This window comes from Aulonocara stuartgranti, assembly GCF_965226115.1.
Source record: "Aulonocara stuartgranti genome assembly, chromosome: 7".
Taxonomy (NCBI): Eukaryota; Metazoa; Chordata; class Actinopteri; order Cichliformes; family Cichlidae; genus Aulonocara; species Aulonocara stuartgranti.
This window is the reverse complement of record NC_138945.1, coordinates 67,723,329-67,746,048: the sequence shown is the minus strand read 5'-3', so window position 1 is coordinate 67,746,048 and position 22,720 is coordinate 67,723,329. Positions and strand designations below refer to the sequence as shown.

The following is a 22,720-nucleotide window of genomic DNA, read 5'->3' as shown; positions in this document are numbered from 1 at the left end:
TTCAGAGTTATCATTAAATCAAATACTTATGGATTATTCATTAAAAAGGAGAAAATGAAGGACACTTAAAACCTCTGAACCTTTTAGCAGCGAGTACATGCTCTGTAAACACGTACCAGGCTCCGGTGGGAATACTAAAGGAAACGGTCGTGTCCTTTTACGGTGGAGGGAAAATGCTGCCGACATGGTGACATAATCACACAGATTATTAAAATATTTTGACAACATAAATTGCAGTCTAATCATTTACAAACCCGTGTCTTCTTTCTCTTTCTTGGATGTGGCAGCACTGCCGTTTGATATATTCTGTGACGCCATCGTGGACATTATGGACGCCACGATGACTACTAGACTGAAAAAGGGACATTAAGCGTTCTTTGAAATGATGAATTACTGGTTGCTATGGTGATTACCACCGCTTCGAGGGGCTGGGATGGTTTTACTCAACCTCCTCGAGCCTAAAAAGATTTTTAAAAGCATTTTGTGAAACGCTGCGTCATCTAAAAATGTCACACCTGGGAGCCTACGCTACAAAAGCTAGTCATCAGTGTAAAACCGAGTCAAACGAGGGGCTTGTTTTTGTCTGTCTCTCATGTTTACATGAACTTTGTTTCTGATTGTTCTTAGTTATCAAACTGATCATCTATTATTCCCTTTCCTTTCAAAAAGTTACATTAAATTTGAATAATACTTTGTTTTGGGGGGAATTTCAGGACAGGGGAAGAATATGAACAGTCCACACAAACATCAGTTATCAACACTGTACAGTTAGCTCCAGACTTTGCGTGCTGAGAGGAAAGAAATCTTACTCTTGTTTTGCCAAAGATATAAATAGTCATATAAAATAAAAAGCTTTTTAACGTCATGTGATGTGCTTGTGATCAGTTGCCTTTCTTACCCAAGTCAGAATCAAAGTCATGCCGCTGATCTTTCATGGTTAGTGTGGTCAAATGGAACAAATCACTTATACACTCGCAGTTGAAAGACAAAAACACAGCGAGGGAGAAACAAAGAGCAGTTCTTGTTGTCTTTGAGGATGAGATCAATGGCTGCAGATTAGTGGCAATACCTGCCAGCTCTTCCTGATGAAATCAGCACTGGGTGGACTGGCTTTGCTCTGCGCTTTTGAAAAGGAGCAGAGAGTAAAGTGGCTAAAGATGATGCTGGCCCGACATCATCAAAGCTCGGACGCTCATTCTGTGCTACAGCTATTGATATGCGCACTCATTGTAAAATTAATTTATATATTTAGAGACTAGTTAATATGGTGATTTTATGCGTAGTTTGTTTGTAGCAAGACAGACTGTACACATCAGACAATATTTTTCCTCCTCCTGCACACAGCGGCCGTGGTGTCGAGTCACATATGTGTGTTTGTCACAGGGTGAAAATTGTCATGTCAACACCAATGCATAGACCTGCTTGAGTCCCTGTGCAGCATATATAAAAGGGTAGTGGAGACAGATATAGTTGGCTTATTGAGAATTATATGGGCTTTTCTTCATCAGAGCTGAGCCTGGAATATGATTCCTCTGTTTTAGTGCACAGGAGCAAATGGGATTGCGCATACATTTGAGCTTCATAATGTGTTTCTCTATATTCTCTTAAATCAGGTAAGAACTTCCTCACTGACGTTTCATCACAAGAATCAGGAAAATGTTTGTAACCCTTTAAAGCCAGTCGGAGCCGGTGTTCTGCACGCTCCGTTTTGCGTAACTATTTTTAAATCCCGGTAGTGCTGCAACCACGTGAGCTAGCGCAATAATTTTTTTTGCATATGAAACCGGAGGAGTTGTACTCACATCTTATGCCATCAGCTTGTCCTCGGTCACGGTTTCCTTCCACATAAAGCTTTGCCCGAAACCGGAAGTGACGTCATTATCGCGGCCTCATGAGCCTATACTGGTGTTTTTAAAAGTTATCTTTGACTTTATGACTTCCTGTGTCGTTTCTGGGATGCTGAGGACTCATATTGCACTGCTGGAAATAGTTTATTTTGATGCATGTGCTGTTTTTTTGCAAATTTGCACTATAATATTTATTTTCGTTTTCCCTGCAGTATATAGAAATTGGTGTATTTCAAAAATAAAACTATGAAGACACTTAAAATAAATTTCCTGTGGTGGGAAACTATTTTGTGCAATTTACAGTTTTGAGGGATAAGCCCCTTAAATTTCTCTCACTAGAAATATATGTTAAAAAAACAAAAACGATTTGTTTGTAGTTTATTGCACTTTTTTGCAATTTATGTAATTACTATGCACTTAATGCAGACATATTATTAAAATCTGGGCTATAATGGTTGTATTGATGTATAGCAACTTGAAATGCTCCCAAAAATGGCTCCACAGCATGTAAAAATATAATATAAGCTCTGGCGGACTTGGTTCTATGGTAGGTCTTAAAGGGTTAAATGACATTTTTGAAAGCACATTGTCCGTTATTGTATAAATCCCAGAGCATTTGAATGTATTTTAACCATATTTTTTAGCCAGCAGCAGTCCCACTTTGCAGGTGTTCTTTAAATGGTCACAGTTGTTAACTTGTGCTGGAGACAGAAGTCAAACAGTTTTGTAAAGAAGAGAAGATGAGCTTTGCAGGGATATTTGGTGCATCGCGGTAGCACAAAGCATTGACGAGGTACTGCTGTCTGACAGAGAATCAGCTTTACCTGCAGTCGTCACAGTCCTGCAACTCCTCAACCATTTAGTGCCAAATTCAAATGTTCCCTGAAATATGGGAATGAGTTAATTTTACACCCAGAATTACAACATGGGTGATAAAGGGTTAAAAAGAGAAAAGGCTTCCTGGGCATTTACAGTTTTTACTCTGAATATAATCTCGTGCTTAAATTGGCTGTCTTAGCCATATCTACTTTATAAAGCATAACTGTTATTTACTGCTGATAATGAAGCCAGGCTGATGCAAGACCAAGAAAGCTGATAATATTTGGTGTATAATGTGAAATGATGCAGGTACTGTCAGGTTTGCTGTGGCGGGCAGGACGTAGGACCCAAACGCAGGACTCATACACGGGGAGCAAACTCACAATGGCAGCTCTGATACTCATGAAACTCAAGCTAGGGAACTAAACTGGGAACAGAGAACTAGGAAACACCGGGAGCACATGGGATAGGTTTGATAGGACAAGGACTATCAAAATAAAACCGGAAGTATGAGACAGAAGCAGACTTGACACAGAGACCTGGAAACGTGACGGACTGAGAACCAAGCGCACAAAGCAGAGACTGAATGAGGACATGAAAACGAAACCTTCACTAGAGACGCAGGAACACAGGAGAGGCACAGAGACGAACAGCGACTGGTAGACAAACACAGGCTGAGGGACCAAGATCACTGAGGGCTAAAGAAACACAAAAACATGAACAAACAATAATCAGAGAATATCCTTCCTGTGTGTATATTTCTGTATTTTTAAATATGCACAAAAAATACAGTTTTCACTCAAAATAATCCTTCAACTCTGCGTGAACCTGCTGGGTTGAAGTTTTTTTTAGAAAACTGTGCCTCTCCTTGAGTTTGGATTGACGCAGGTTACAGTAAATTGCACCGCTGACATGCTTTCCTAACACTTACATACAGAATCACACATATCTGCTGTGTGTGTCCTAATCAGTGTGAAGTGATTCTGTACCCACAATAGATTTTTTTACTGAAGCGTCGCTAGTTTCTAAGAGCACATTCATTTGTGTTTATATGGAGCAACACCATTCTCAGCCTAGGATAAAGTGACACCTCCATGACGTGTAGTGTGATCCTATTGCACGAGTTGGTTGCTGTTCTAGCTCACTGTTACTCCATGTAAGTCGGTCACTTTGCATCTGTTTGCCTCGTGTTTACAAAGCTGAAGCGAGTGGGACCTTCTGACACTACTTGACAAAGTATCCACAACATTTCAGCAATGCTGCTTTTTAGCTGCATGGAAGCATGCGTACATATTCGAGCTCTGCTGAGGGATAGAGGGAGCTCTGCCTGTCAGCGTTACGGAGACTGTCCCTATCTCTGCGTGACAGTAAGTGTGGCCCGAGTGACTTTTGGGCAAAACCACACAGAAACAAACGTAGAGAGAAGGAAGAAAGAGGACAAGAGTTAACAGCTGAGCATGAAACACACAAAGAACAACAAGAGGGAGCAAATCATTAAGCACCGCTGAAATGCTAAACTATGTAATGTGTTTTTCCCACCGGTGCAAACTCTTCTCCCAAAAGTCAGTGTTGCTGCCATTGGTCGGGTCAGTTCTGGCCAAAAGAAGAGAGGATGCTACACAGCCGTAAACACGGCCCTGAATTCAAAATCATCGTAGTTTTCTTTGTTCTATTGGGAATAAAATATGGCTTCATAAGATTTGCAAATCGCGGATACAAGCGGCAGAAATGAGCTTCCTCCGAAGGGTGGCTGGCCTCTCCCTTAGAGATAGGGTGAGAAGTTCGGCCATCCGGGAGGGGCTCAGAGTAGAGCCGCTGCTGCTCCACATCGAAAGGAGCCAGCTGAGGTGGTTCGGGCATCTGACAAGGATGCCCCCTGGGCGCCTCCTGGGTGAGGTGTTCCAGGCATGTCCCACCGGGAGGAGGCCCCGGGGCAGACCCAGGACACGCTGGAGAGATTATATCTCTCGGCTGGCCTGGGAACGCCTTGGTATTCCCCCGGATAAGCTGGAGGAGGTGGCTGGGGAGAGGGAGGTCTGGGCCTCTTTGCTTAGGCTGCTGCCCCCGCGACCCGGCCCCGGATAAAGCGGATGAAGATGGATGGAAGATTTGCAAATCTTGTACAATGGCTGCATCTGAGAGGATGCAGGCAGGTGATGTGCTGATGGTGAAATAGAATCAAAACAAGTTGTTTTTAGGTGCTGATTAAGCTCGGTGGGATGTTGAAGATAGTTGTGATCAGTAAGATGTCTGAATCACATACATGTGAGTTACGTAAAAGAATGGGGAAAACACGGATGATGCCCTGGCAGGGCCTCCTTGGATGAGGGTGTCTAGTGATAGTGGCCGAAACACCCGATGAATCCAAGGTCCACTACTGACGATGTGTCCCGAGTTTTAATATGATAACCTAGATCAGAAAGGGAAAAAATGGCAGATTAGCCTGGGTAAAAGACCGAAACACTCTGTGAAGTTGAGGCACACAACGATGTGTCCCTCTGGTAAAGTTTCCGGGCTGCCTTTTCTCATTACAGCCATCCTTCAAGATGGTCTCCATTTAAAGCAATGCAGTATCAGGGATTGCAACATCTAGTCCTTTTACCGAATCATGAATGTTCTGTAATCGAAGGATCAAACAGAGGAAGGTGAGAGGAGTAAACAGAAGTTTTATCAGGAAGCATTAAAGGCTGAGTTTCACCTGATCCATAATCAGAAGGTGCAGGTCAGGTCTGGGTGTAGGGAGGAGTGTTTCCTGGCAGGCTATCAGCAGCCCCCTGTGACTTTTAATGAATAGAGGCCAACTAGAGAGAAGGAAGTTAAACAGATAATGGAAAATAAACCACAAGTAGAGACAAACATAGGCCTTAGTCCTTTACCTTAAATAGCCGAGCAGGGTAACCGCTCAATAAAAGCTGTAGACACGGGCGGCGTGATAACAAAGGAGTTGAGAATCTGCATCCATGTACTTTTATATTCTTTATCTCTTCCTGTCCACCCCGGTGCGTCGCAGACGGACGCCTGCCTCTGATAGCTTTGTATCTAGCAGCGAGCTGCTGATTAGCAGCTTTCAAACTTGAATTGCATTGCAATTTGCAGCCTTTGAGAACAAATTGCGATAGCATCACCATTTTGAACTCGGCTCTTCCAGACAGGTCCCGAAGAGGTGTAACCTCCCTGTCGATGTGGCAGCATTTTTGGTTCAGCAGTGTTTCTGTTGCATTGGGTTTCCATCTGTCGCTGCCACGGGCGCCAGGGTTTTGGCCAAACTTTGCTTTGGTTGTTGTTTAGACACAATAAACACAAACAAAGACAGGAGACAGTAATATACTCTTAAAACCATCCGTTTCAAGTTTACCTACTGAGGCTATTACACAAAGCACCCTTTCAAGGTGAATGAACATGCCATCTAGGTAAAGCTGAAAGTGCTCAGATTGACATGCCAAATCCCAACAGGGAAAAAATAAAGTGCATTCAAATGAATTCTGCTGGATAGCAGCTGGTGCCTGCAGCTGACGCGCTTGTTGTTTTTCAGCTCCTCGCTTCACACCTCTCTCCCTGTTCCTGTGCGGTGAAGTGAGAGGTGTGTGAGGTGGAGGTATTGACAAGCTTGCCAACTAGAAAGGGGATTTGAGCAGACTGACAGTGAGGAAATGATACTGTCGGGGTTACACCAGCTCACTTACCACGCAACTCTACACCCCCCCGGGGATGTTGGATTTGCATCGCAATAGGGCACGTCTGCTTGAATGCAACGTACCACTGAAAGTTTCAAAGTCAAATTTCTTCCGTAGAGTGAGAGAAGTCCTCGTTACACACACTGGTAGCCAGCTGGCAGTGGTCGCAGCATCTTCAGTCTTAATGAGTCACCGGGCCGATTTACAGTCCCCCTTTGCTCTTTTGGAGGCAGGAGATTATGCTGTGCAGAGGAAGCACGCCTTCTGTGCGCTCCGTGGAGCTGTGAGCTGAGCTGAATAAAAACTAAACAACTTGTTTTACTCCCCGAGTCCTAGTTTGAATCCCTTTGGACACAAGCAGCAAATGTGTTCATTTATTTTAAACTCTGTGCTTCTTTGATAGCACAGTTACATATTACCAGCATATTCAGAGTGATGAAATAATTGATAGTAAATTCCTTAAATATTTAATTTGAATTGATTTATGTCAGTGCACGTGGCTGATAAAAGCATGTGAAAATGGTGTGCTCTTTTTCCATCCATCCATCCATCTTCATCTGCTTTATCCGGGGCCGGGTCGCGGGGGCAGCAGCCTAAGCAGAGAGGCCCAGACCTCCCTCTCCCCAGCCACCTCCTCCAGCTTATCCGGGGGAACACCAAGGCGTTCCCAGGCCAGCCGAGAGATATAATCTCTCCAGCGTGTCCTGGGTCTGCCCCGGGGCCTCCTCCCGGTGGGACATGCCTGGAACACCTCACCCAGGAGGCGCCCAGGGGGCATCCTTGTCAGATGCCCGAACCACCTCAGCTGGCTCCTTTCGATGTGGAGCAGCAGCGGCTCTACTCTGAGCCCCTCCCGGATGGCCGAACTTCTCACCCTATCTCTAAGGGAGAGGCCAGCCACCCTTCGGAGGAAGCTCAGTTCTGCCGCTTGTATCCGCGATCTCGTTCTTTCGGTCACTACACACAGCTCGTGGCCATAGGTGAGGGTAGGGACGTAGATCGACCGGTAAATTGAGAGCTTCGCTTTTACACTCAGCTCCCTCTTCACCACGACGGACCGGTGCAGCGTCCGCATTACTGCAGCTGCAGCCCCAATCCGTCTGTCGATCTCCGGCTCCCTTCTCCCATCACTGAACATGACACCGAGATACTTGAACTCCTCCACTTGTGGCAGGAACTCATCCCCGACCCGGAGTGAGCACTCCACCCTTTTCCGGCTGAGAACCATGGCCTCAGATTTGGAGGTGCTGATCCTCATTCCCGCTGCTTCACACTCGGCTGCGAACCGTTCCAGTGCGAGCTGGAGGCCATCACCCGATGAAGCCAACAGAAAGACATCATCCGCGAAAAGCAGAGATGAGATTCTGAGGCCACCAAAGCGAAAGCCCTCCGCCACTTGGCTGCGCCTAGAAATCCTGTCCATAAAAACTATGAACAGAATTATTCTGAACAATGACACGTGCATAAAATCAAACAATATTGTTATATTAAATAATTTGAGGAAACTCCTTTAAGGTCTTTGGGCCAGAGCCAATGGTAGAAACTGCATTTTCCGTAATGACAGTCAAACCACATGTTGATAGTTTTCGACGGCTCTGTACCTTTACCAGTACGTTAACAACATGCCTAAAACAAAGCATAGGGCCCCCAGTGAACATCACGATACTTGATTTTTGTATAGAAGATCATTGAAATGTGTTTCAGAACTTCTCTTTTAGAATTTTGTAGTGTGTCTGTTTTCTGTTTACCAGTTGTGCCCATTCTGTAATAAATAATCTGATGATGTCTTTTGTTAATCCTTGTATGCTAACCAGAATCTGGTATCTCTTCATCACACAACAATTTGTTTCACTCGCTGGGCCCACGTCCTCATTTTAGTTTTGACAGAGTTTTAGTGGTAAAGGCTTGAACGTGAATTGAGATGCGGTTTGGGGAAGGCCTCAAAGGGGACTGGCGGCGGCTCGTGGGCCTGGCAGATCCCCGTGTACGAAATAGAAGTGAAGAAGTTAAAGAATTGAAATGGGGAGGCAGGGTGGGGCACGTAAATGAGAACAAACAGCTTGTAGAACTGGGGGAACATATATAGGAGCATGTTTGGAAGCGTGGTCCCGCTGCTGAAACTCAGATACTTTATCTCCAGTTATTGCGTCACAACGCATCTTTTGCAATTTTCTCGTTTTCATGTTCACACGTGCTTTTCGTTATGCAGTTATAATTATCATTCCTTATAAAATGAATGAATTTAGCAAACAACCAGTTTCTTCTGTCATTTCTGCTTCATTACTATTAACTTCTCTTGCCAAGTACTCACTTCTCATACCTCCACCTAAATGGCAGCTTCCAACTTCTCTGAGACACATGTGAGCTTTTATAGACCAACAGAAGATAACATGTGACACAGCTGTCCAGATGTTAGGGAATTCTTGCAATTTGGGTCATTTTCGCTAAAACTACCTTTTGTAAAGGACAGCTGGGCACGTCTGTGTAACGGGAATATCATCAGACAGGAAGTGCCTGCTGAACTATTCCTAGTTGCTCATGAAGAAATTAAACCTGTTGCTCTGTGCAAGTAGATTAAATATGTACTAATTACAGCAAATTCCCATCAAAGTGTTTATCAACCAACTGTAAGGCACAATCAACTTTGAGAAATTAGCTTGTGAATTTAGCATTTAGACTTCCAGCAGTATTCTGGTATTGTGTACCGTCCCTCTAGTGTGCCTCTACTGGCCTTTTTCTTTATAGTTATATTGTATTTCTGCCTTCTGCTTCTTTCTCCTTTATTACCCTCCTGATTTTGCATTCACACAGTGACAATAACCAGCCAACAGCAAAGATGCTTTTTCTGTTTTTCTCTCTTGTCCCTGCTTGCTTGGCTGCCCGCGGTCTATGGTGAGGCTGTGTGTTTACTGCTCCAGTGTTGTTTTACAGGCCCAGCAGGTGTGACCAGGGTTCGGCAGTGTGGGCCAAGAACCAGATGGTTTCATGACTCAGGTGCTCCATGCCTGGGTAACCTGCCAGCTGCAGGTGTCTACGGCCCATCCTGATTGATTCTCTCTCTCGCTTGGCTTTCTGGCTCATCTCGGGCTGTATGTGTAGCCAGTCTGGAATGGGTCAGCCAGACCTATAGTGAGGCGTGTACACTGACATTTACCTTGATGGATTCAGACGCATTGCAAGATTGAGGGGAAATGTGGAACGGGTAAGACACGAAGGTGGCTGGATGAAATGTCACGGTGCTAGCTGGGTGTAAACTGTCCAACATAATTGCAGGGAGGTGGTAAAATGTGCCGAGCATTCTTTAACATGGGTACGGCTGTTTCAAATTCTGGATCAATATCAGATCTGTACACAAAAGCAAAGTTAACGTACCTCGATCTATTCAGCTTACAGAAAACAATGCCTTAAAGCAGGGGTGGGCAACTCGAGGGCCGGTGTCCTGCAGGTTTTTGATGTGTCCTTGATCCATCACAGCTGATTTAAATGGTTAAATCACCTCCTCAACATGTCCTAAAGTTCTCCAGAGGCCTGGTAATGAGCTAATCATTTGATTCAGGTGTGTTGACCCAGGGTGAGATCTAAAACCTGCAGGACACCGGCCCTTGAAGCCTGGGGTTCCCCACCCCTGACTTAAACAAAAGAAAAAAAGCACAGACAGTGAAATAAAGTCCAGTTTTTGGAAGATACCGTTTTTCAGTACTTGTATTGTATTTGTGGATCAACACAAAAAAAAAACAGGTGAAATAATTCTCGATAATAAAGACATTAGAATGCATGAAGGACGCAGACTGACAGGAGTCTGTTCCCTTCGTTTTCCTTTGCCTCTCTCAATCTTCCTTCTTCCACTGTCTGATTGCATTTAGCCTCACATACACACAGTCCATGTGCACATACTCACACATCACTTCTAACAGCCATCACAGCCTTTCTCTCAACCTCTTCCTGCCCGCCACTCCTCAGCAAATATCTGGTATAGCGGTCTCCATCTCTATCTATCGATGCACTCTGAATTCTCGAGGCGCTATTGATTCCCAGCAGAGGTGACATTTACTGTGTGCTCTCCCAAGTCATTGCCTTAATCACCTGACTGGTCCTTCACACTTGAACTAAATCAGATGTCAAACTCTCAAGCGATGAGCTGACCCGCTGTTACTCCTCACGAATGAATATGAGTTGACTGACATCATAACCGCAACGACAAAAAACAGCAACCTGAGCCACTCGGCCCTCACACCCTTAGTCAGCCTCGTCTGTCATTTTAATCAATACTACTATCTGCTCATCTCTGTAAAGACAACTTTTACACTTTTTACTTTGTTTACTGCCTCATAAAATACTGACCTTGTGATGACCACGGTGTACTTTTCATTCCCCGTTCATTTTTGCACTTTTCACCTTAATGCTGTGAACAGATCTTATGATGCGACGGCCTGATCTAAATGCTAGAGGTAAAAAACACATGGATGCTTCGTTCATAATTGAGCATTCCTCGTCTGCTAATATCAACCTAAAGACATGCACGCCGAGTAGCTGTCAATAGATAACTGTATATATATTTCTCCACCAAGAAGCGAATGTATACTAGGGCTGCCACAAACGATTATTTTGATAGTCGACTAGTCACCGATTATTTTTGCGATTAGTCGACTAATCAGATCATCATCCATTGGACGTGAAACGTACAGCTTATTGCACCAGCAGCATCTGCTCTTATATAACTATCATTAGCTTACAGCTTTAAGTGTGTAAGGTCTGTGCTAACTAAAAATAAAGACAAGATGATAGTTTATTAAATTTTAATGAAATCTGCAGATTGTTTCGGTGAAGTTTAATAAACTCCTTGTATAAAATAAAATACTACAAAAAGCCAAACAATAACATTTTGAAGTTATCTAAGTGACTCATATATATTTAACCTGAGTAGCGAAAGACGGGGGTGGGTTTGAAAACGATTTGCCGGGAGTCCGGTGTTCTCACGGCTCTAGTGAGCCTAGCCCCCGGCTAGCTATCGAGCTAGTGGGTAACAGACGTCTCCGAAAACGTCGGAGCGCTTTTGAAAATATGTGGTGTCCTGATAAACTGAGCAGATATTTGAGGTTTACACAGCTACATTCTCGCCTGAAAATATGTTAAATGTTTATTTTGTGACCCAGAAAGAATAATAAGAGTAATATTAAAACTAACTAGCTGCCGCCATTGTTGGAAACTGCGCTGGGCCGCGCTATGAATTCTGGGACACAGCTTCTTCTTCTTCGGGGTTTAACGGCAGCTGGCATCCTTGTACATGCAGTGCTGCCATCTTCTGTTTCAGTCCGTTATTACACTCTTAAATCCTGCTACTTATTCCTGCGTCTTTTGGATCTTACAAAGCTTCAAACGACGCGTCGACTATTAAATCAGTCGTCGACGATTCTGATAGTCGACTAATCCTGGCAGCTCTTATGTGTACAAACCCATCCAGCCCCAATTTTTTTCTTTGCAATTTTATTATTTTGTCCTCATTTAAAATAAGGCTTTTATGAGCTCTACAAACATGACTTCCAACCACCAGAAAACATTTCTTTGAGACGTACGACAACTTTTTAAACATAATTATTTATTTATTAGGAAAAGGTTCGTCAAAAGTGGAGTTTAAAAAAAAGGAACAGAAAAAAATCTCTTTTGTGGATTTTCTGGTTTTACGACTGATTAATGTTGAGCTGCATAAAAGTCGTTTAATAACTGCATTGTTAGTATAAATACAGAGAATTTGTATTTGTTCAGATGCATAAACACGTCTAACAGACAGTATTCAAGTCTCACCAATAACAGAACCAACAACAAAAGTGAGCATAGTGTTGTTGCTGGTGATGATATTTTATTCTATTTTTTCCAACATTTGGTATTTCACCCATTTTGGATGAATGAAGGTATCTCCTTGAAAGTAGATTACATTGATCTTGGACACATTTATCAAAAGTTGTCCTGCAGGTTTTCAGTGATTGCTCAAACTTCTACTTTATATTACTCCAGATGTGTGCTGGTTTCAGATTAGGTTCCACGTTTTCTTTTCTTATCTTTTCTTTTCTCGTTGGAAAACATAATTGACTTGGTTAATTAAATGTCTATTAATACTTTTCATTCTTTTTCAGATATTAAACCAGTGATATGTTCATTAATAATGTAATTTGTTGATAATATAGTGTAGAGGCTCTATATATTATTTGCGTTTCACTTTTTATTTGCTTTTGAGTTTCACTAGTTGTTTGGTTAGGTTTAGAAATCCATAATGTTCTTGTGTCTTAGTATTATTTTAATCTTTTTTGCTATTAATATTAATAATAATTATGATATGTTATAATATTCCCGTGTCTATTGGTGGTGGTTCGCACCGTCCCCTCACCTCAGCTCTCGGTTTGCTGGAGCTTTTCTATGTGAAGTTTGGCATGTTCTCTGCATACCTCTGTGGCCTCTCTGGCTTCTTCCTTCACCTCACACACTTGCATGTTGTTGATCCTAAATTGCCCGTGAATGTGAGCATAAAAGGTCGTCTCTCTACGTTAACCCTCAAAACACTGGCGCCCGGTGCAGGGTGTACCCCGCGTCTGAGCTTGTGACAGCTTGGACAGGCTGCAGCTCAAATGCACGGATAGATGGGAATTAGTTTTTTCTTCTCCTTCTTTCTTTTTTAAATTATAAGACCAAAAGAAATAAGATGAAACAGTGAATAATTTAACATTTAGCAAAATGAGTTTTGAGGTCAGAGTTTTTTCTTTTGTTTTGTTTGAATGAGATCTGATCATCTTTCTTTTTTGGCTGAATCAATATTGAAGAGTAAAGCACAGTCATAAGTGATACAGCAAGCTGAAAATAGAATTTTATTAGATCCCAATGATCCTGCTGTCTGACACTTACCATTTGCATGACTTGTTTACTCCACTCCTCTCTCTCATGTTGTCCACATATCCTGCTAAATGCTTTCTGATCTATTTATCTCCTTGGCTCTTTGTCCATCATCTCATTAAACTGTTACATAATACACAATTTTCAGTTGCTTGACCAAGATAATTGTTCCGGCCGAAGAGGTATTTTCATAGAGCCGAGGCTCTTTGTTCCCTAAGACCAGACCATAGCAACCCCTCTGTGTAGCACTCTGGCAAACACATACAGAGCCAGTTACTGCTGAACAGTGAGAGCCTGAAAGAAACATCAAAACGAAACGAGGGACCCGGCATAAAAACAAACAAACGAAAAATAATTACTTTCATTGAACCCAACAGATAAAAATACTGTAAAGTTGAGGAATCATTTAATAGTTTTTCTATATGTGCATTTATATTTTCATCATGTCTGTGTTGGCGCACACAGGCAGGAGCTTCACTAAACTTCATTGTCGAGAACATTTGAGCAAAGAATTAGGTCAGATATCCACGTCCCCCTAATTCTAACTAATTCAATTTTGCACTTGTATAACAAAACAATAACCAGAGGATTTTCATACCATTAAACCATTTTTTAAATCTACCAAGTTCAGTCTCTCATATATGTAAAATAAGAACCAACAAGCGAGCTTAAACACACATAAAAACAGCTCAGACAAACAATAAAAGGTGTATGTACACACACACAACATCTCACCGAAATCTTTTATCTCCACACAATCTCTGCATAACTTTGAAAGAGATTTTTAGCTGATACTCTCATCAAAAAGACTTATTAGGAAAAAGACTGACATTGACGATAATACCTCTCAGCTGGCTGATACGACCTTCACTGATCCAGTAGACCTAAATGGATTCCTGATGGAGGGTAGTGGCTGACAATAACACCTGCCTGTTTCTACCGCCACTCCCATTAACTCTGTGTTGCCTTAATACTGTGGTTCAGCACTGGAGCTGGATTGTAATATTTTCCCCTTAATGGACGTTGAAATGAGTGTTCATGATGTGCGTTGATGGAGGTGTGTGGTGTATATCCATGTTTTCCTGCCATGCCAACATGACTTGCAGCCTACTTAGTCAGCATGCTTGAGTTTAGGGACAAACGGTGTCAGGACAGAATAAATTAATATTTTGACAAGCAAGGAAAACAATTCAATTCAGTTTTATTTACAGTATATCACGTGTAAATCACAACAACAGTCACTTCAAGGCGCTTTATATTGTAAGGTAAAGACCCCACAATTATACAGCAAGCACTTTGGTGACAGTGGGAAGGAAAAACTCCCTTTTAACAGGAAGAAACCTCCAACAGAACCAGGCTCAGGGAGGGGCGGGGCCATCTGCTGTGACCGGTTAGGATGGGGAATAAAGACAGGACAAGGACAAAGACACGCTTTGGGCGCGCCTTCCCGGGGTGTGGTGATCAGAGAGGTGGGAAGTAACAAAGTACAAATACTACGTTACTGTACCAAGGTCGAATTTTCAGGTATCTGTACTATACTTTATTAGTAAAGTCAAGAGTATTTAATTTTCTACTTTTACTTCTACAGTTTACACAATTATCTGTACTTTCTACACTTTCCTTACATTTTCATAACAGTCTCGTTACTCTCGATTCACCTGTATCGTTTGTAGCATTTACAATTTCAAATGTAACATTTCTATTAATTCAAGAAACATCAGCAAACATACAAACTGTTCATGTGCAGTGTGTTGCAGTGTGTTGCTGGCTAAAGGTACAGCTGCTGTATTTGTAGGGAGAGAAAGGAATGTGGGATAAGTTCACTCAGAGATGGAGAAAGATATAAGACAGGCAGCACAGGAACGGGGAAACAGGTTATACCTAAAGGTAAGGTCAGTCATACTTGATACACTGCAGATCCAAAAATGACTTTGTCAGGATAAACAGATTCGCCTGCAAAACTGTGTTTGACTGGTGCACAGCAGCTGTGGTGTTCATGGTCACTGTCAGGTTACTTTAAGTATAGGAGATAATCTGCATTGAGTTGATGATGCTTAGATTAATTTCCTGAATTCCACTCTTATACCAACTGTATACAGTGTAGTATAAAGACAACACAGAGTGGGCTGTCATTGTCATTGTAGGACATAGAAATCAGCCAGGACAGCTCATGAAACATCTGCTGACATCTTGTTGAATTCAGTTCTGTAAATCCACAAAGAGCAGCAGGTCAGCTGATCACAGCCTGCACTGGTGCTCACATTAGTGATTATCACAGGTTGTGATTCTGTTTCCAACACCAAGCCACTACAACTGATCTTAGGGTTCCCCAACCTGCTGAATCCCACTTCTTGGCTGTCCTCATTAGAGATGGGCAGTAACGCGTTACTGTAATCCGATTACTTTTTTCAAGTGATAATGGATTAGATTTATATAGCCTATTCATTCACTCTCACATTCACACACTGGTGGAGGCAGCTACAGTTGTAGCCACAGCTGCCCTGGGGCAGACTGACAGAGGCGAGGCTGCCATATCGCGCCATCGGCCCCTCTGGCCATCACCAGTAGGTGAAGTGTCTTGCCCAAGGACACAACGACCAGGACAGAGAGCCCGGGGATCGAACCGGCGACCTTCCGGTTACAGATGCGATTCCCACCCACTCGTGTGTGGGGCGAGCCATGGTCTCCCCACACACGAGTAAAGTAAGGGATTACTATCGCAAAAACGGTAATTAGATTACCGTTACTTTCCCGTAGGAACGCTGCGTTACTGCGTTACTAAAACCGTGATTCTTTTGCGAGAATGTCTCATGACAGTGACGTAAGCGAGTGCGACGTTCGTGGCAACAGCTGTGTGCAGATCAACAGTGGATCATATATCGAGTGCAGAGAGAGTATGAGCGTGCAGCATTTAAAGCGTGGAAGTACTGACCTTACTTTGAGTTTGATTCCATAAAAAGTGACAAAAACATTAGTGTCCGCTGTGCGTGGGAGGAAAACTTCTTTTTACAGCGAAAAAAACCCCTAAACCTCTGAACAAGCACCGAGTAGCTACCACGGGAATGTGAAACTCGTGGATTCTTCCACTGACCGCGGCACACCTGCACCAGGGTAAACCTCCGCCTACCCTACTCCTGCTTTACAGGTGAAAATAGAGCAACAGGACCGCTGAGTCTTTGACTTTATTTATTTTCTGCTGTGTTTTACTTGCATCTATTTGAAAGACTGAGTGTAAACACAAAAAATATTTTATTTTATGTGCTGGAATGTGCAGAAAATAGGTTTAAATGTTAAACTAATTTATTCAAGTCAGAGAATGTTGCATATAATAAAATTTTTGCTTGATGCATAAAGATAAAAGATTTAAACTAATAAAACAAGTTTTAAAAGGAGACTTTTCCATTTGATTACATTTTGTATGATGGATTATGTAGAAAAAGTAGAATTGGGCTGAAAGATCTATCACTTTATCACCTCTTCAGGTTGTAAATTGTGTTTTTAAAAAGTAACTAATTACTTTTGAAAATAAGTAATCAATAAAGTAATGGGATTACTTTTTGGGGGAAGTAATAAGTAATTAGTTACTGATTATTTTTTTCAAGTAACTTGACCAACACTGGTCCTCATGTTTGTGTTTGGGTGTGAAGGCAAATTGTAGACAACTAAATACAGTTAAATTAAATTTCTTTCACTTGTGTCCTACATAACAGATTCAAACATTCATTAGAATTTCATTCAAATAACATTTGTATTCTCGTGTACTTATAATATTATATTATTATATTGATATAGCAAAAGGTTTAGTTGTCTTTGCATAGAAATATCTGGTAGAATTTCTCTTTGAGGTGTTACGTTTCCTTTCTTAGTCTGAGTACATTTCAGAGACTGTACTTTTTTTCTTTTACTTCAGTAAAGAAGTAGATTCAGTACTTCAGGTGTTACTGGAGTATTTTGTTAAAAACCACAGATATCTGTACTTCTACTTAAGTAAAGAATACCGTTACTTTGGCCACCTTTGGTGTACGTAAGACCTCTATGGCCTTATGGTGGACAAAGCTTGTTTACCATGAGGCTGGATCTTGATACACGATTACAGCACAGCTTTGTGTCTTTTAAGTAAATAAAATAAATATTTGAGTATGAAATTTTGTTTGTATTTTAAAACAATGATGCAAAAAGATATAAAATAGAAGAAATAAGACAATAAAGCAACTAAAACAACAACTTTGGGTCAATGTTGTGTCTTTCGTTGAACATTACATACTACATAATGGTCCATTTTGCAGGTTAGACTGTGCCAATAATTTTGATAACATGTGTCATAAAGTCAGCAAACAATTATTTTCACTGGTGAAGTCGGGTTTCCTTAATCAAGATGCACAAATGAACCTGTAGATCTAAATCAGCAGATGTAGCTCACCTGTAAGTGTAAATGTGAATGTGCTGTATATGGTTATTTGTGAATGACTGGCTATTTCTATTTGTCAATCCTCTTGCTTAATAGGTGGCAGGTAAGTATAATGTTAGTATAATGACAGAGTCACAGAGATTAAACTTTGTGTTTGTGCAGGAAAAAAGTGTTAATTGACTCTGTAGCACAATAAAATTTCACATTAGAGGAAATAAAATATTGTGACTGCTGCATTTGCATAAAATCACCTCCCTTAATTTACGTTCAGTATGTAGACATATCCTGAGTTTTTCTATTAGTGGGTGACTGATCTCTTCATCTCTCGGCTGCTTCTTTACGCTGTCACACAAACTATTTCTGAAAATATAACACTACACAGTTTTGTAAACCTGTGAAATCATTTGAAGTGATATATTGATCAACCTTCAGTTTCAAAGTTGCTGTAACTGTAGTATATCTATGAAACTAATGCAGTTCTTCTTCTTTGGTAGTTTTAAAAAAATGTTATCAGAGATACAGTCCAGAAAGACAGAGCCGTGAAATTATTTATTTCTTATTCTCAGTAAAAACACGAGGCTTTTAAGAATAGTAGAGTCTGTGACGTTTATGGTAAATGTTGTATTGCACTTTATGTTTATGAACTCGTTGTCATCCTTAAAGATGCAGGGCACCAGGAAACCATTGGAAAATCATTATAATCACTCTATGAAATCAGAAATTGTTCCCCACAATATTTTCTTAGCATTAGCTTCAACTGGTTCACACATATTAATCACCTTGGATGGTTGCTGGCTTATAACTCTCTTGTACACATTCAAGTGGTTATCCAAAGCTGTGAGTCTTTGCTTGGTATCTGTGTGGACAGCTTGTGGTACTTCCACCATTCTGCAGCTCTGATAGATGACTAGCTTCCCTCTGTGCTGCCTTCATCTTGGCCCCTGATCCTAACATTGTTCCTCGCATCCATTCAATGCATTCAACGCACCTTTTGTTCATCCCCCAGTATGCGGGGATGATGACACCCTGGCTCCACCGTGCTAAAGTATTTGTTGTACCTCATCAGTCTCTTGTAAACTGCCTACAGGGCGAGTGGGATTTTTTTTAATGATACAAAATTTACCTGATATCTTACAAAATGTTTCTAACCTTATTTCTGACAGTGTTGGTGCCACCTTGGATCTTCCACAAAATACTCCATCATGACTTGTTCAAAACAAATAATTCACGCTTATAAAGCTATTTGTTATATATCATAATGACAACACATATTTTTAATGCTGGACATAAAAACTAAAGGTAACAAGAACAATAACCTGAAAGAAAAGGTGTCCTATCATTATCTCTTTAACAGCATATCCTCAATCAATGTGAAGTATTAGTTTTGCTGTCATATGCTCCAGCCTAGAGGATGTTTGGTTTGAACATCCCTTCAGTCATTTTACAGCCTGTTTCCATGGGAACATCCACCCTTTAAACCCCTTTGAAAAACAGGGGCCGAAGTATTTTTTCCACTTTAAATATTTCTTTAACCTGAATGAGGTTTTTTTGCTCTTTTTGAGAAAGACAGTTTATCAGTAAAAAGTCAAGGAGGGTAGTTTTAAATTTAAATTGTAAAGCAGCACATTGAGAAAAAGACAAAAATCTATGAACACTAAAAATAAAAAAGAAATAAAACCATACTCATGTCTTTACTAACTCCAGTAACACCGATGAGGAGAAAACATCGAATCACACAAAGACTGTCGTTGTTATTTGCTTTAAACTGTAATGTAAAAGTGCATCACTCTAACACTCTCACCATTATAAGCTGTGCCTGTGTAAATATGCCGTTTCTGAGTAGTACTACTCAGAAAAGGTTTGTTGTAAAAACTAGAAAGGATGTTAGGAAATATGAACGATGTGTACGAGGTCTGTGGTCCAAGGACACGTTAGCTGCTAGCATCACACAGCTCGACTCCCGGTGCCTTATGTTTGGGTCAGAGGTGAAACTGTGGGGGGGGAAATGCCAGGAGAATTCCTACAGTGTTAGAATTGCTGCTTTTTCTTTGCCATGGATTATTTATGTATCTGTTTTATGCTTTTGCTGTTTATTTTGGGGAATTGCATCTTTAAAAATGTGTTTCTGTTATTCCAGCTTTGGTAATCTGGTCTGAACCATGTGCTTATCTGTAATATTCTGACTGTTGGTGTTTTCTGTGTTGCAGGTTGCCCATGTGGGTGGCCAAGGGGATGGTGGCCACGAGGGCTGTGTGCCTGGCTTCCAGGTCAAAAAGTACCAGGTGATGTACAGAGGTCCTTTCCAAAAAGGACAACGCCTTCTTCAAGGTCAGTAAATTGGTTAAAATCTCTATATCCACACCACAATTCAACATCCAGTTGTACCGACACAAATATCCTTTCCTTCATCTGTCTGGGTTTTGAGGATTTGAACAGCAGCATATCACGGGGCTCTAGGCAGCAGGTTCCTACCAGGTCAAGGTGGAATTATGTGTGTGTGCATGTTCATTAAAATTCCTTTGATTATAAACATGGGGTAAAACGGGTTGCTTCTTTGCACCACAGTGATAACAACATCATTTTTGTCTGCAAATGAATTATTCTCCTTTTTTGAATGATATTTACAAAAGTATTTTCCCTCTTTGTTCCTCCCCCGAAGACAGCTTTGAGCTGCTTAGTTAACTGTGTGTGCTGTGTGCTCATATGCAAGCGTGTTTGCTGGAGCTTTTGAGTCCCAGTTCAACGGTTACATGCTCGAGTTGACTTAGCTTTCTGCAAAGCTCCGGTCCCTAACACACTCTGACTTGCATTTTCCTCTGTATGCAGAAAATTGTGTTTGATCTCAGCAGGTTTAAAATCAAAACCTTTAAGATTTAAGAGTTCGAAGAGTTCACAGCTGACGAGTCCATGTCACGGAGGCTTAGTTCTGTCTCTGAGCCACTTGTGAGTCAGTCTTGTCGCTCCTAAGTTAATGCAGTGACCAGTTAGTTTCCCCACAGCCTCCTGCACACGTCCAATCTCAACTCCATATTGCAACCACAACTTATCGGTCCATTTTGCTCCTTTGGGGCACTCTGGCAATGCCCATCTACACAACTTCACTTGGTCTCTACAGAGATCAGCAATAATGTCAGCTGGCTAGCAGTCTGCTCCTTTGGGCTTGTGAGTTATGGCGTCTTTCCACAGAAATCGATAAGGTGAAGTCAGCTAGCGGTAGTTTTATTGCAAAGCTGAGTTTCTACCAATTTATTTGCTTAATAATTCATTTTTCCTCTCATTTGTTATTTTATTCATACAACATGATGAAATACAAATGAAATATGTAAATTGAAATGGGAATAATTTATGGCGTCTTATTCACTCTGTCATTTATTGTGGAACTTGTTTTCATTCCCCTCTCATTATTCAACCTCGTCTTTATTTATTTAATCATCCCCACGATTCTTCTCCGCACTGAGAAGCTACACCAGCAGAATGTAATCACCTGCCTGTCTGACATGCGCATATTGTGTTGCATCCATATACACAGCAGTAACAGGCTTCTTTTGAGCTCACAGTGCTTTTAGTGCTTGTCGAGTTTCTTTGTGTGGCATTCACCTGATGGACAGCTTTTCCAATTGAAAATACATACTTTCCTGCCTATACAGCAAAATATGACAAATCTAAGAATTTCTCCTTCAATCTTCTTTCTTCTTTTTCAGCTTTATTGTATTTGATTTGGTCAGCCAGCGAGGCACTTTGTCATCTGGAGGTTCAGCGGTGCGTGTAGTAGGAGACAGAACGCAGTTCTGCTTTAGTGCTCTGCTCTGGGACAACACAGTGGTTCCATTACCTTGAATACGCTCCTGTCAGCAGAAACACCTCTCACCATTGGGGGGTGGGGGGTCCCACTGCTCACAGAAGTATAGGCATGCTACTGGCCACACACGTACATGCATATAAAAGTGTGGGTTCAGGCTTGTTGTGCATTTGTTACAAAGAAAACCTGAGATGCATGCTGTGATTGCCTGTTTGCTCATAGCCGTTCAACAGAAATCTTCTACTCTAAATACTTGTTTGATCATTTCAAATGTTTCTTAAAGATTTAATCGCTTTTACAAACGCTGCACTTCAATAGCTGCTAAAACTGAATAGCTGCGAAAAGACCAGACGAATATGTGAAATATAGAAACCTAGAAAAAGAAACAGATAGGGGAGGTGACTTCAGCATTCTTTGTTCAACAAAACGCGTGTAATTAGTATTGACTGTGTCGTTACGTTAGTGAAAGCTGTGTAACACGTCGCTGAATTGACCAGATGCAAGAATGTTAGATTCATGATGAAAATCAAAGCAGAATAACAGCATGTCGACAATGCGGGTGCATACTTTGCAGCGTGTTTGTGTGATTTCAGAGTAAAATGGAAAACCGTTTGTTAGCATGAAATAAACTCAGTGCTTTACGAGTACATCTCTGAGAGGATCGATGCTATTTTACCTCACTACGATCCATTTTTGTTAAATTTGAACAAACCGTCTGCTGAGTGTGAGCAGGATGTATAAAGAGTGCCAGAGGCTGCAGCCAGGCTCAGTGACACATGCAGATTTATGTAAATGCTGCTCAGCCCAGTGCCACCTGCTGCAGACCTCCCTGTGTAATTACTAGTGGAGGGGCGGTCTGTTAGTGAGAGATACCTGTTGGCGCAGACCTGGGTTCAAGGACATCCATCTCGGCTAATGGGCATTTCTGAGAAACAAATGCATACAGAAATACAGTAACGGCGACTCTTTCTCTATCTTTCCAGCTCTCGGTGGCTTTGCTGGTGCTTTGTTTATTACGCCATCACCGCTGCCTCGTAATTCCGCTCTACCTCTAGCTTTTACTCCAAGCCTAGTTTTATTGCACCTTTTGTTTTTGCTCCTACTCAGCTGGTTATTAAATTTAATATATGTGATAGAAATGTAGGCACATGGAAATGTGAAAATTATGACTGGAAATAAACCTGCTTATGACATTATAAATATTACAATTTTAACATAGTAAAGAGCTTTTAAATTGTTACACTGCATGTGTAGGAAATGCAACCTTGAGGAGAAGCAGTGTGCTCCGTCC

At 41.5% G+C, this 22,720-nt stretch overlaps 1 protein-coding gene across 1 annotated transcript in view; it reads left to right on the top strand.

Annotated features, from left to right (window-relative positions):
• The window catches only part of cdh13 (cadherin 13, H-cadherin (heart)), a 410,738-nt gene that overhangs the window by 83,331 nt on the left and 304,687 nt on the right, over positions 1–22,720 (top strand). Inside the window, exon 2 of the mRNA XM_082540060.1 lies at positions 19,838–19,958. Within this exon, the coding sequence (XP_082396186.1) occupies positions 19,838–19,958 (121 nt within the window). The remainder of the gene's footprint in view (positions 1–19,837; positions 19,959–22,720) is intronic.